This window comes from Blennius ocellaris, assembly GCF_963422515.1.
Source record: "Blennius ocellaris genome assembly, chromosome: 13".
In the NCBI taxonomy this organism is placed as follows: domain Eukaryota; kingdom Metazoa; phylum Chordata; class Actinopteri; order Blenniiformes; family Blenniidae; genus Blennius; species Blennius ocellaris.
The window spans coordinates 2966133-2981380 of NC_137662.1; the positions used below are offsets into that span (position 1 = coordinate 2966133).

The following is a 15248-nucleotide window of genomic DNA, read 5'->3' on the forward strand; positions in this document are numbered from 1 at the left end:
ATCTGATTGTATTTGCACTGCACTACTTCTTTTTACCCTGAAAACACAAAATCTACATGCAGGATTTGCTCCAAACCACAAGTCACATATTATTATTTGATATTCATCCATTTCATTTGATATTTAACTTTACATTCTACGTTCCTTCTATTCTGTTGAGCAAAGCTGTAAAACAAGAGGAAAACTGAAAGCCTTTCTACGTCAACGTCATGACTGGACTTTGTTTTTGTTCATGTTCAGTTGAAACTAAAACTATTCTTTCATTGATGTTTAATTTTTATCCATTTATTTGTGTTGGTTTCAAAAGTGGATTATCACCAAATGTTTGTATAAACTTGCATGTATTGTAGTTATTTCCTTTTATCCCCCACTCTTTTGAAAACTTGCACCATTTCCCCCACAGTAGCAGAGCCTTCGCTGTCAACTATTTAAGAGCAAACAGTAATAAACACAATTTAAATCATTAATAATAATAAATAAATATTTAGTTGAAGCTCCAGTAGAGATTTCCACATATATTAAGAAGTTTAATTTCATTCTACAAGATCTTTCAAGAGTCAATGAAATAGTGTGACTCTATAAATGTATAACTAAACATAAATATACATTATATAAATAAGGCTCTTTAAAAAATAGGAAATATTTAAAAATCTAAAACCGTTTTTGTTTGTTGTTGTTTTCTTAAGTTTTTAAACATATACTATATTTTTAAAAAGAAGGAGCGAAGTGGACTGTTTTCATTGTATTTACATCGTTTGTCCACTAGAGGTCAGTGCTTCACCATGTAATTCAAATGCTTTAAACCGCTTCTCTGATGGATGAAATACTTTCAGTGTAGTAAAAACAACATTATTACTATTATTATTATTATTATTATTAATATATTTGTTGTTGTAGTAGTGCTAATAGTAATAGTAGAATTGGCTCTGGTTGTTGATTTCAAAGTTTTCTAAATGTTAATATCAGTAAGAAAACTTTTCTTTCAAATGAGCCCAAGAACAAAAAGGCACCAGAATTTAAAAAGAACATCTACTTTTCTTAAAAATAAAAATAAAAATGAATGAATGAATTAAAAAAAATTATATATAAATGTAAAATCATTTCCACATCCTCACCTGGAATATTTCCTTTCTCTGAGCTGTATTAAGAAATTACTTAAAAAAAAAAAAAAAAAACACATTAAAAAGATATATATTGTGTATTTAATGGGACAAGCTGGTATTGAATGAGGCTGCGGTGGTTTTAAAGTCTCTCATCTTCATTTCTTTTTCCTTAATTATGAACCTAAACAGGCGCTGCTGAAGACGAGCATCATGGGAAATCTGCTCTTCCTTGTTTGTGTTTATTCTGTTGTAATTATCATGCGCACACGAATCTAAATGAAAAGACCTGAAAAAGCATTTGGAACTTGAGAAAATATAAATCTTTAACATCTGAAACATCCTGATCTGTTTAAATATCTGAGAAGTGCTTCAGTGTGACGTTTCACTGCATTTATAATGAAATACTACTTTAAAATAAAAATCTTAATTTTATTTAATTGCAGTTTTATCGATCTGCAGACACTCATGTGCAAAAAATCCTTCGGAGATGCGTGTTTAATGGGATCATGAAGACGTTATAAAACACTAAATGATGAACATCTCCTCTTCTTCACAGCAGCTCCAGGGGAGAGAAGGTCTGTTTCCACAAAGCTCTTCAGGAGGAAGACGTTTAAAAAAAGAGGAATTAATCTACATTTTTTTGCTCATTTGGACTTGAATTGAGGCCGATTAAAAAAAACAAAAAACAAAAAAAAAAACCCAGCGAAGACATCTCAGAGACCCCGGGGAATAAATATATAAATATACAAATCCTACTATGGTGAAGTTTCCACCTCTGAGTCTGGTTCTACAGGTTTGCAACACAAATAAGATTCAATTGAATCCCAACAGTACTTTGCCATAGTAGGAATCATAAATTAAACACTCTTTTCCACTTTGACAGCCTAAAACCACCAGATTTTCCCGTATCGAAAAACTGCGGCGCTGCGGGAAGCCGCCGCCGTCACGCCGCCGCCATCACGCCGCCTCACCTTGCCAGCTGTCGTTGCAGACGCACAGCTTCTCGCCGGTCAGGTCGCAGTAGCCGTGGTCGGGGCTGCCACAGTTGCCCCCGCAGTACGGGATGTCGCAGGCGTCTCCCTTCCAGTACTTGTCGCACTCGCAGTAAACGCGGCCGGCGGCCGAGTTGGCGGCGCCGCAGCGGCCGTGACCCGAGCAGTTGTTGGGGCAGGAGTTTATCCTGCGGGAGACACGGGGTGGAGAGGAGGTGGAGGAGGACAAACCCCGGGAGGGAAAGCAAAACCAGGCATTAATGACAAGCTGCAAACACGGAAACGTCACACGATGTCGCGATATCATGTGTGTGTTGGTTTTGTTAAATTTAAAGTCCTAGTGAAATGAAACTTCGACCTCCAAAACACCCTGGCTGTCGCTTCTAGGGACATTTTTCATGCTAACTGGCCGAAGGGTAAAATGTTAAAACACGACAATCTGTGAGAAAATAGCCGATAAACGTTGGTATTTCCGCTGCTGGGCGGAGCTTCTGACAATAATAGAGTGACATCACTGGTTGTGCACACGCCCAAGTTGTGTTTACATTATGGAGGATCAGAGTTTTGACGACGAAGAGGCTGAATTTAACCATATTTCATCATCATCATCATTTCAAACCCAGTGATTGATGAAGAAGACACAGAAGGTCGTTCTGCCATCGGTGACCCCGTCTGGAACATGTTTGAGGAAGCAGAAGACGCTTCGTCCTCCATTCGTCCTCGACTCCTCGACTCCTCGTCTCCTCTTCTCCTCATCTCCTCGTCTCCTCGCCTCAGCAGCCGCCAGTTTTCACCTTTGAGGCTTTGAGGCTCCTGACTTTTGTCAGAACGACCGGCTTCCTGGATCATGTTGAAGAGCTTTTCCGACTGCACAGAATCACCGAAGATGAGTCCAGGTATTACTTGATCGTTTACTAGCCGTCCGAGTTAACGGTTAGCCGCTAGCCGTGCGAGCTAACGGCTAGCCGCTCCCACTGCCTGTGCTCCTTTCCTCCTCTCTCGGTCTCTTCCAGGCTCAATCTTTCATCAAGGCTCATAAAACGCCGACTATAACTTCAAAACACTGTTAAAACTTGGATATTTAAGAGGAAACAAGCCAATGTAAACACAACAGATGGAGATCTGCACAACTCTTGACGTCACGCCCACGAAGAAGAAGGATTCCCCCGACTTCCTCGGCTGGAGATTCAAAATTCAAATAACTTTGTTATGTGACAACAGTGGTGGGGCAGAGTCGGAGGAACCTTACAAGTAGAACCCAACTATCGTTTGTTGCAAAGTAGTGTTTTACATTTCACTGGGCCATTAAGCTAATCAACTGAAGGTGATGCAGTGAGGAGGAGGAGGAGAAAGAAGAAGAGGAAGATGAGGAGGAGGAGGAGGAAGAAGAGGAGGAGGAAGAGGAAGAGGAAGAGAAAGAGGAGGAGAAGGAGAGGAGGAGGAGGAGGAGAAAGAAGAAGAGGAAGAGGAAGAGGAGGAGGAGGAGGAGAAAGAAGAAGAGGAAGAGGAAGATGAGGAGGAGGAGGAGAAAGAAGAAGAGGAAGAGGAAGAGGAGGAGGAGGAGGAAGAAGAAGAAGAAGAAGAGGAGGAGGAGGCGGAGGAGAAAGAAGAAGAGGAAGATGAGGAGGAGGAGGAGGAAGAAGAAGAGGAGGAGGAGGAGGAGGAGGAGAAAGAAGAAGAGGAAGATGAGGAGGAGGAGGAGGAAGAAGAAGATGAAGAGGACGAGGAAGAGGAGGAGGAAGAGGAAGAAGAAGAGGAGGAGGAGGAGGAGGAAGAAGATGAGGAGGAGGAGGAGGAGGAAGAAGAGGAGGAGGAAGAAGAAGAGGAAGAGGAGGAGAAGGAGAAGGAGAGGAGGAGGAGAAAGAAGAAGAGGAAGAGGAGGAGGAGGAAGAGGAAGAAGAAGAAGAGGAGGAGGAGGTGGAGGAGAAAGAAGAAGAGGAAGATGAGGAGGAGGAGGAAGAAGAGGAGGAGGAAGAGGAAGAGGAGGAGGAGGAGGCGGAAGAAGATGAGGAGAAGGAGGAGGAGCAAGAGGAGGAGGAGGAGGAGGAGGAGGAAGAAGAAGATGATGAGGAGGAGGAAGAAGAGGAGGAGGAAGAGGAAGAGGAAGAGGAGGAGGAGGAGGAGGACTAGAGATGAAGGAAACCAGGCAGCATTTATAAAGAGATAAAGGATAAACACACAAAGAGATGATTGCATGTTTTCAGTGTTAGAATCACGTGTTACTGTGACTCTTCTGAAGATTAGATTGTGTCTTTCTGAGGAATGGGAGGAATTAGAGGAACGTGGAGGACGAGAGGCAGAACATCATTTCTCTGTTAGCACAAATAGCCGGGTTGCGACTCTGTGACAGGGGTCGTCATGACAACCTTTATCTCCACTCACTACGTGTGTGTGTGTGTGTGTGTGTGTGTGTGTGTGTGTGTGTGTGTGTGTGTGTGTGTGTGTGTGTGTGTGTGTGTGTGTGTGTGTGTGTGTGTGTGTGTGTGCGTGTGTGTGTGTGTGTGTGAGAGAGGTGGTGACGCCCCCGCCGTGGCGTCCATGGCGCCAATTAACAGTCTCCATTGTGCTGAGACGTCACCTTCTTTTCTGTCTGAAGATTATTTGTGGGGGAAAAAAGATGTTCATGACGTCTTTTGTTCTGCAGGAGGTGTTTGTGTGTTTCACTTGTTTCAGGATGAACTGGATGAGTTGGTCAGTCGATTACGACGTTTGAAGGAGAAAACCTCAACGCAACAGCAAAATCCCCAACGACAAATGCCACAACAACAAAAGCCAAACCACGAGGGTAAAAGTCACAAACCAACAACAAAAGCCAAACCACAATGGTAAAAGTCACAATGCTACGACAAAAGCAACATCACAACAACAAAAGCCATCACACGACAAAAGCCACAAAACAACAACAAAAGCCAAACCACAAGGGTAAAAGTCAAAATGCTACGACAAAAGTCAAACCACAAGGGTAAAAGTCACAAATCAATAACAAAAGTCAAACCACAAGGGTAAAAGTCACAAATCAACAACAAAAGTCAAACCACAAGGGTAAAAGTCACAAATCAATAACAAAAGTCAAACCACAAGGGTAAAAGTCACAATGCTACAACAAAAGCAACATCACAACAACAAAAGCCATCACCCGACAAAAGCCACAAAACAACAACAAAAGCCACAAACCAACAATAAAAGCCAAACCACAAGGGTAAAAGTCACAAACCAACAACAAAAGTCAAACCACTAGGGTAAAAGTCACAAATCAATAACAAAAGTCAAACCACAAGGGTAAAAGTCACAAACCAACAACAAAAGTCAAACCACAAGGGTAAAAGTCACAAACCAACAACAAAAGTCAAACCACAAGGGTAAAAGTCACAAACCAACAACAAAAGTCAAACCACAAGGGTAAAAGTCACAAATCAATAACAAAAGTCAAACCACAAGGGTAAAAGTCACAAACCAACAACAAAAGTCAAACCACAAGGGTAAAAGTCACAAACCAACAACAAAAGTCAAACCACAAGGGTAAAAGTCACAAATCAACAACAAAAGTCAAACCACAAGGGTAAAAGTCACAATGCTACAACAAAAGCAACATCACAACAACAAAAGCCATCACACGACAAAAGCTAAAAAACAACAACAAAAGTCACAAACCAACAACAAAAGCCATCACAAGACAAAAGCCACAAAACAACATCAAAAGACAAACCACAAGGGTAAAAGCCACACCACAACAGCAGAAGGAGCAGGGCGGTGCGGAGGCAGGTGAACGTACGAGTACGCGATGTTGAACCCGGTGAGGTTGTAGGCGGCGTCGCTGAAGAAGTGAAGCAGAGCGTATCCAGAGTTGGTCACCACCTCCGGGACGGTCTCGTTCCCGCTCGATGCCGACACCACCAGACCACTGATGGTGAAAAAACAGAACGGGACAACAAGGCAGATTGTTTTGAACGTCTGTTTTGTTTTACTGTTTAAAAGCAGAACTTTGGAGCTTTTTGATCAAAGAGGAGAACGTTTCCCCGCTCACTACAAATTATGAGACTTATGGGAGCAAATTTGTTGCTCATGTCAATAAAAATTTAACATTTGATATGTTTATATTAAAATAAACCAAGTAATAAATGTCCACTTCATTATTATTTGAAGGGAGATTTGTTATGCAATAGTTACTGTAAAATAGAGCCATAACGACCTTTAAATTGAAACTATGAAGTTGACTCATTGCCTGTATTTAGTACTTGAAAATTGAACATCTCGGATCAGCTGGAAAATGAAAGTGTTCTTTGGAGGTTAATTCACGTGACGCAGCGCGACATTGCACCCAAATGTGACACTCTCATCAGGAGTGGCGCAGACTATCAGAAAATTCAAAAACTTAACCCCCAAAGTGCCAAAATGTGCTCTCTAGCGCCACCTACAATCACTAAAATGACCAATGTCCACCGCGGCCCGTAGCAATGTCGTACAGATTGACCTAAAACTCACTTGTTCGTCTCATCAAGACCTAAAAATCGCGCTCCGATATTTCATGACCTAAATCCAACAGGAAGTCTTTCAAAATAAGATTTTGGCATTGGCTTCAAAATACAACTAAATGACAGAGGAGAGGCTTCTGCTTAAAACATCTGTACAACTTCCTGGTTACCTCGAGCATGTGCTCTTCGTGGGAACATTAGCATGTGTGCTAATTAGCATTAGCCTACGCGTTGATTAAGATATGTGCCGTTTACCATACACCTTAATGTTAGCAATACGTGCTAGCAGTAGCATAAGACGGGGACGGCTAGAACGAACGAACATAGCGCCACCTGCTGGGAACAGGGCCCTGACTGGGCCGACCCCCGCTGTGCCGGGGCGCCAGGCCCCGCCCACGGCTGCTCGCAGCTTTAATTTCTCTTTGTGTTGCTTCTCAGTGGAGGTTTGCAGCTTCCTGTTTGTTTTTTTGTGTCTCTTCAGGCGTGTTCACATTCCCGTTTGGTCCGGACCGCAGTTCTCTTCAGGGACAAAAACTATGTGACGTAGTGGAAAATGTTAACAAAGCTAACTGTGCGAATCAGACAAATTAAGACGCAGGAAGAGAATATGTGGCGGGCAGACATGGAGCAGTGAGGAAGAAGTAGAGAGGAAGACTCTCACTGAGATCTGGTCTGGAGATTAAATATCTCGGTTGTTTGTGGCTGTTAGCTACGAGCTAACGAGCTTAGCCACCACACGCTAAAGCGGCGGGACTTTCGGTTTCGGTTCTGGAGTGAACGTGAACGCCACCCGAACCAAAAGAGGGTGTGAAAATTTGTCGTCCCCCTCCTCCCAAGTGAAGGAGTCCTGGACTCTCCAACTGCGAACACACTCTTACACTCGATGAGAGCGGCTCGCCTCTCGACAGGATGACGGCGGCGGTGGATTATAAATGGGAGGCGGCTGAATTGTTGTTGGCATTGTCTATTTTTTTTTTTTATGAATTTGTAGTGACTGAAAGGCCGCCGCTCACGTGCCTGTGGATTCTCCTTCCAGTGGAGGGAGGGAGGGGGGAGGGGGGGTAGAAGTGGCATTTGGGGATAATGTGCGTAATTGCAATATTTTCTTTTCCGTTATCACCGTATTGTGGTAGGAGGGTAATTACGGGCTCCATTGTTTGGCTGAGCGTGGCGACGTTTTACTGCACGACTGCAAATTTATTGGGGCCTTTGAAGCGGCGCCAAAGGCTACCTGAGTCATTTCCATATTTCCTCTCACTCACACACACACACACACACACACACACACACACACACACACACACACACACACACACACACACACACACACACACACACACACACAGTGGCTCTGTGAGAGTGGCAGGCGGCTCACCTGAAGACAGCAACCATCGGGGCGTAGATGGAGTCTCCGTCAAAGACGTACATGTGGTCCCAGCTGCACTCCGTGGCGAAGTGATTGAAGCGCAGCCTGAGCGCCGCGTTGGGACTGGGGGAAACACAACGCAGGGATACACATCACACAGAAGCTTTGCGGGATTCTCACGTTTCGCTGCAAAGCCGGCGGTTCGGATCGTGAATTGATTCTTGAGGGATTCTTGGCAAGGTGCAGCGTAGAAGCCTTTTTTCTTTTTCTTGCTACACCTGGCTCTTTTTGAAGTGTGCTCTTTTGAATGTGAGTCTCCTGGAAGCGGTTTCTTACTTAACCATTTGCACATATTGAAGACATATTCGAGTTTATAAGCTGAGAAACAGCTACTATCTAACTCAGAGGTGTCAAACATGTTTTAGTCCAGGGGTCACATGCGGTCCAACTTCATCCTGAGGGACCAGACTGTTAAAATAGAGACAAAATCACATTTAAAGGAGTCATGATATTCAGCTTTTCAACATTTTCATATTCTCTCATTGGTTCAAAAACCTTGTATTCAAAGTTTTCTCCAAATCCAGCTCCTCCTTGATTCTCCTCCATTAGAATATTGGATCCTAGGAGCTGCATTCAGAATCTGCTGTGTCTGTGTGAGCTGGACTGGCTCCGCCCACACACACGCCCATCTATGGGAAGAGGAGGAAGTCCTTCCTCTCGTGGTGCCATGTGCCAGAGCAGAGCTGCCTGATTGTGGGAGGAGTCAAAGGGGAGGAGCCTACCTTGATTGTGATTGGCTAAACCCCCGATGACACTATATAGGGTTTGATTTCTGATTGGCTGGTTGGAGCAACACACTTTTTAAAACCTGGAACAAGCCGGGGAGAGAGAGGACACTCTTTATTCTCTTCTGGGGCGTCGGTCCAGGTGTGGAGACGATCAGTACTGCTGGAAAACCTTCAGGAAGTGGATTTTGCATAACATGACCCCTTTTAATTTAAACCTCAAATGATTTTTCTTTGCTGAGGAGCAGAGCACAGGTGACACCTTTCTGAAATGGAAACGCATCAACGACGCATTTTCACTTGAAACGTTGTGGTGTGAAGGTGAAGTCTGGGTCACAGCTGAACCCCTCCTGAAGACTCAGACCGAGAAAATCATAGAATGTTCAAAGTGATGGGACACAATTGAAAATAAACGCCAACAATAGCTCCTTACAAGTTTGAACTTATTATCTCGTACCACAGATGGAGATCTCGATGTGCAATAATTTTTTTTCTTTTTTTTTTTTTTATTAAATTAGATTTTTACAGTTTACGGTTTTGTGGTTGTTACAACTTTTGGAGGCAAAACCTGCATAAAATTAGTGGAGAGAGAGAGAGAGAGAGAGAGAGAGAGGGAGAGAGAAAGAGAGAGAGAGAGAAAGAGAGATGCTGCTAAAAATACACCACAAATGTGTGACTGTGCCCGAGTTGTCCTTTAATACTTTCCAAGGAGATCATGAGCATCCCACCCCCCCTCCCCCCTCCCCCCTCCCCCCATGAGGACGCAGACCCCATTAAAATGTGTGAGGTGTCGTGTCGGGGGAATATTTGTGTACCTTTCACAAACAGTGCGTTCCACCATGCAGTTATCACTGCGTCCATTCACAATGACCGCAGAGACAAACTCCCTCTATTCCGCACAGCTCATAAGGCTCCATTCATCCCGCGGCCTCGGGCCGGGAACAAAACACAATCCGAGTGGAAGTGCGGTGGAAAAATAAACATGCGATGCGTGTGAGATTGGAAAGACTCACAATCCTTCGATCAGCCAGGTGCACTTGGTCTTGTACTTGTAGTTGACGGGGCCGTCGGTGAGGGAGCCTGAGAGGTCTGTTAACCTGCAGCCACGACAAAAACAAAAAAAAACAATCTCAGGATCTGCATCAGATTGCGCGGCGCTGGGTTTATGGAGGGGTTTTTTTTGTTTGTTTTTTTTGGTCTCCATATGAAAAAACAGTCCAAATCTCATCTCGTGATCTCGACACAACAAAGCGATTCTTTGTTCCGCGGCTGCAGGAGCTTCAACACTCACAGCATGGGACCTTTAGTCGTGGCTCCCAGGCTCAGGGTGTCATGTTCTTATCAATGGAGGATGGTTGTGTTTTGTTTTTGTTTGTGTGTTTTTTTTTTTAGATATATAAACAGAAGAGATGATGGGCAGTTTGCCTTTCTACAAATCAAATGAAAGGACTTCTGTATATCTGGGAAAGAAGAAGAAGAAACTGATCCCCAACAGGAAGCTCGGAAAACTGAACAGCACCACAAGATTAAGGTCAAATTACACAGGAAAGTGTCAAAGATGCTCTAAACTGCTGGAGACGCAACTTTAAAAAAAAAAAAAAAAAAAAAAAAAACCTCTGCTGCCTGTGTGTGTGGTTTTGTCACAAAAACAAACAACAGCACCCACTAGTGGGCCAACATGAGAACTACATCATCTCCAGAGTTTCAGAAATCTGGGGGTAAAAAAACGACTTTATTGTTATTGGCATAAACAAGGAAACTTTGTTGGTTGCAATCAAACTTCTTGTAGCGGCAGATAAATAGGAAAGAGTTAACATTTTGTATGAAAATAGTATAAGAAGAAATCTTAGATAAATAAAAAGGACTGCACTGTCCCTGGCTGAGTGCTGCAGCAGATTGTGTCCTTTTTATCATTTTCTAAATTTTTCAAAAACAAAAAAAACGGAAAATCGCCACTCAGTGAGCGACTGATGCAGCTTTTGGAAAAGACACATCTCCATTTACCCAGAATCCATTGAGGTAACCTCAAATAAAGCACAGAAGAGAAAATACACTGCAGACATCATTTCCACGTTTTAACAAGTTGAAAACAATTGAAAAACTCCAGTTAAAGCTTTGTTGAATTATTAAAGGGACAGTTTATGTCTTCTTGCTGTGGTTCCATGCATTCATGGAGTGAGCAGCAGGGGGCGCCGGACAGAAATGGATTTCACTTCTGTACGTCTTTTTCACCACTTCAGCAGTCCCCAAAGTGCTTCACACTGTTAATCACATTCACCCATTCACACACACATTCACACACACGTTCACACACACATTCACACACAAACGGAGGCGCTACAGGACTTTATCATCACACTAATGGCTTTTTCTCTTGATTTCATCCGATTACTGCTTGAGCTACATTATCTATTAACTGGGGCTTTTCCAACCATTTGATGAATCACCACAGTGGACGTCGGTGATTTTCTCGCCGCCGGCGTGAATCCCCACATTATTCCTCCTCACGAGACGTGATGTGTTCGCCATCATTCCCTCCATTCTTAATAATCAACCATTTTCCTTCACCTCACTTCACCTCCTCCAGGCCACGCTCACACTACAACGCCGTTATTATCACCCGGCAGTCGGCCGTTGTTCACACTCGCGGTGTCAGGCACGTCACCCCCCCACCCACACACACACACACACACACACACACACACACACACACACACACACACAGACTTGATTATTCAGCTATTGGGTCAATCTGGGTCACGTTAGGACTTAGTAACATAACAAAAGGCGTGACCCTGTGTGGTCAGGTGGAACGTTTGAATGCCATGTACACGGATGAGCCACAACATTATGACCACCGGGGGGTGAAGTGAGTCGTCATCGGTGAAGCTACGATATGTCCGCTGCAGACTTGTGTGGCTGCGCTGAGAGGATGCTTTGGTCTGAGGTGGCGGCACCACGTCGCACTGAGAACCCACAATCAGGGTCTGTGTCCCGACTGGAGGACAACTTTTTTGAGACGGTAAACCGATGACGTCATCACCTCTCGACCCGGCGACCCCGAGACGTCACTTAACAAAATAATGGCTCCAGATGGAGCTGCAGAATCTGAAGAAGTTTTCATGGTGGACGCAGATGTAGAGGGCCTAAATGTTTCTCCCTTTGACTCGTGCCACCTGAGCTCTACTGACCCTTTCAAAAACAGTTCCCGACGGTCAGCTACGTTTTTTGAGGCCTTAACACCAAATTCTCCCCATTTAGACAAACCTGCAAACTGCCGGTGTCTCGGTGTCACACACCTTCAGAGGATGAGCCGAGCAGCAAAACGAGCGCAAACACAACAGTGATGATGTAACGTCGGATCGCCGCGCGTACAAACGCCGCTGATTATTATTTTGGCAGAAAGGAAGGATTAGCCGGCGTCTCGGGGCCGTCGGTGGACGAGTAGCAAAACGCCTGCGCGCAGATAAAACACCACATCCCACTAATGTCAAGGTAAGGCGGCGCCGCCGTTGCCATAGCGATCCCGACATGACATATTCATGTGGCAAGTGTAATAACCGCGATGATGGCATGCGAGCGTGTGTGTGTGTGTGTGTGTGTGTGTGTGTGTGTGTGTGTGTGTGTGTGTGTGTGTGTGTGTGTGTGTGTGTGTGTGTGTGTGTGTGTGGTAAACAGCAGTCACACTTGTCAATCAAAGTAATCCCGCTCCGAAGGGGAAGGTGACACACACACACACACACACACACACACACACACACACACACACACACACACACACACACACACACACACACACACACACACACACACACACACACAAAGGACAAAGCATATTAACATTACAGGCAGGGAAGACATCGCAGGCTGCCTCTGGTTGGACAGTATGTCACTGTCTGCCAGTGTGTGTGTGTGTGTGTGTGTGTGTGTGTGTGTGTGTGTGTGTGTGTGTGTGTGTGTGTGTGTGTGTGTGTGTGTGTGTGTGTGTGTGTGTGTGTGTGTGTGTGTGTGTGTGTGTGTGTTCATTATCTGACGCTGCAGGGTGACTGTAGGCTGTGTATTCACTCTGGCACACAGCCAGAGTAAAGAATAGGAAACATTTTCAGTCTTCCAGGAAAAAAAAAAAAAAAAAAAGAGCTTTCCAGTAAAATAACTCCAACACGCTTTAAGGTGTGTGCAAATAAGGTCAATTCAACAACTGTGGTATCGCTCGCCATCTGAAATGGGTTCTTCACTGTTACTTTGTGCATCTGCAACAATGCAGCACTTCGCCGCTTCCATTCACTCCCACAATGACACGCGTTAGCGAACGCGCCCTCAGTTGAACCGCGACGTCCTCGTGCCGGCGTCTGCACGTCTCTCTCCATTTCAAGGTCCCTGCACTGGCTGCCCGTTCATTTTAGAGTACATTTTAAGGTTCATCCTATTGCTTTTTAATGGCCTTCGAGAGCTCTCGGCTCCTCCGAAAGTGGGCCTCAAATCATATGAGGACTTTCAACTGAAGACGTCTGTTCAATACTTCAGGTCAGACGACCTGAAAGCTGTAAAGTACAACATCTCAGTACAGATTATATATTTACTACCACTGACCAGAGTGTCTGCAGGCTGGTTGCATTATCAGAGCCAGTGGCCCTGTGTGGAAACTACAACATTTGCAATGATCCTCATCCCGAATGTGATTGAAACTAGTCGGCTGAATGTTACTTCAAGAGCCGCATGCAGCCTAAATTTCATCTCTTGTGAGGCGGGACGGTAAAACACTATTATAATAAACTTCAAAGGCGTCATATTATCCAGCTTTTCAACGCTTCCACATGGTCTCGTTGGTCCAAAAACATTGTATTTAAAGTTTATTTCCCCAAATCCAGCTTTTCCTTGATTCTCCTCCATTAGAATATTGGATCCTTGGAGCTGCGTGCACAATCTGCTGTGTCTGTGTGAGCTGGACTGGCTCCGCCCACACATGCCCATCTATGGGACGAGGGGGAAGTACTTCCTCTTGTGGCGCCATGTGCCAGAGCAGAGCTGCCTGATTGTGGGAGGAGTCAAAGGGGAGGAGCCTACCTTGATTGTGATTGGCTAAACCCCCGATGACACTATAGAGGGTTTGATTTCTGATTGGCTGGTTGGAGCAACACGCTTTTTAAAACCTGGAACAAGCCAGGGAGAGAGAGGACACACTTTATTCTCTTCTGGGGCGTCGGTCCAGGTGTGGAGACGATCAGTACTGCTGGAGAACCTTTTTAAATGGAATTGTTTCTTTGTGGTGTTGCAGAGAAAAGAAAGTAATGAAAATGTCTATATTCTTGCAAAAACCAAATAACTGCTGTGGAAAATGACCACAGTCTCAACATGAAACCAATTTTAACCTGCAAAATACAGACAAGTGTAAAAAAACCACTGCTCCTTGGCTATCTTTCCTGGCAGCATCGCGATATCTCAGTGTTGTGTCCTAAAGAAAAAAATCTATTTACTTTTCTTTTTTTTTCAGTTTGCTTGGTGGTTTGACGGCCAGATCGAAGCCTCTTGTGCATCAGTGGCTTCCAATGGCAACTTATGTTAAATTTTAAATGTTTTCTGAGCACTTTTGTCTCAACATTTCAGCTTTCCAGATGATTCGCGTATCACCTGAGTATAACTTTTTACTTTCTTCATCTAAGTACGAGAGTCAGGCCAGGTTCATACAACAACATTTCAAGTGCGATCACAGGTTTTTCTTTCAGAAAAGCTTCGCAGTTACGCAGCGACGTTTTGAAAACGATGCCAGTCTCCATGGAAATGGCAGAGACTCTGGAAACAGTGAGGTTTGTATGTTTGGCTACCAGTCAGTAGTTCTTTATCAATGAAACCACACACACACACACCTGCAGAGAACAATACATTATAAACAATAATGTAAAAAAAAAAAATGTAATGTAAAATGTAAAAGGTTGTGCTTTCCTTTGTTTTCACACAGATTGACAGCGTTTTCCAAAAGTTACGTTTCAGTGGTCCCGACCACTGTCGTGTAAAAAACTGTGTTTTCCCTCCCGGTGCAACGCACAACAGAGTTAAATTCACTGCTGCACACATCAGTGCCGATTACATGCTGACAGGGAGCGTCGCTGCAGCCTGGAAGTCAGCGTGCAGCTGAAACGTGAGACAGTTCAAAAGAGAAGCGTACGGTCCTCGCAAATTACTTTTAAAACTTGCTTCTCAGCTGTGAAGCACACACACACACACACACACACACACACACACACACACACACACACACACACACACACACACACACACACACACACACACACACACACACACAAACACACACACACACACACCACTGTGGCCATCAGCACAGGAGATTAAGCCTCCGAACGGCCTGTTTGTGAGGGATGAGAGAAAACAAGGGAGCCGGAACAGATTGCAGCACAGCCGGACGCAGGCCATGCAGGGAAGCATCAAATCCTGCCAATAACGGACCGACCGCATGCAGAAACTCGCCGACACATGACATCTAAAAAAAAAAAAAAGAGGGGAAACATGAACAC

At 44.4% G+C, this 15248-nt stretch overlaps 1 protein-coding gene across 1 annotated transcript in view; it reads right to left on the reverse strand.

Moving 5' to 3' along the window:
* The window catches only part of LOC308138288 (attractin-like protein 1), a gene marked incomplete at its 5' end in the record, with an annotated part of 332365 nt that overhangs the window by 291270 nt on the left and 25847 nt on the right, over positions 1–15248 (reverse strand). The window contains 4 exons of the mRNA XM_080507370.1: positions 2075–2283; positions 5868–5996; positions 7943–8056; positions 9732–9815. Of these exons, the coding sequence (XP_080363496.1) occupies positions 2075–2283; positions 5868–5996; positions 7943–8056; positions 9732–9815 (536 nt within the window). The remainder of the gene's footprint in view (positions 1–2074; positions 2284–5867; positions 5997–7942; positions 8057–9731; positions 9816–15248) is intronic.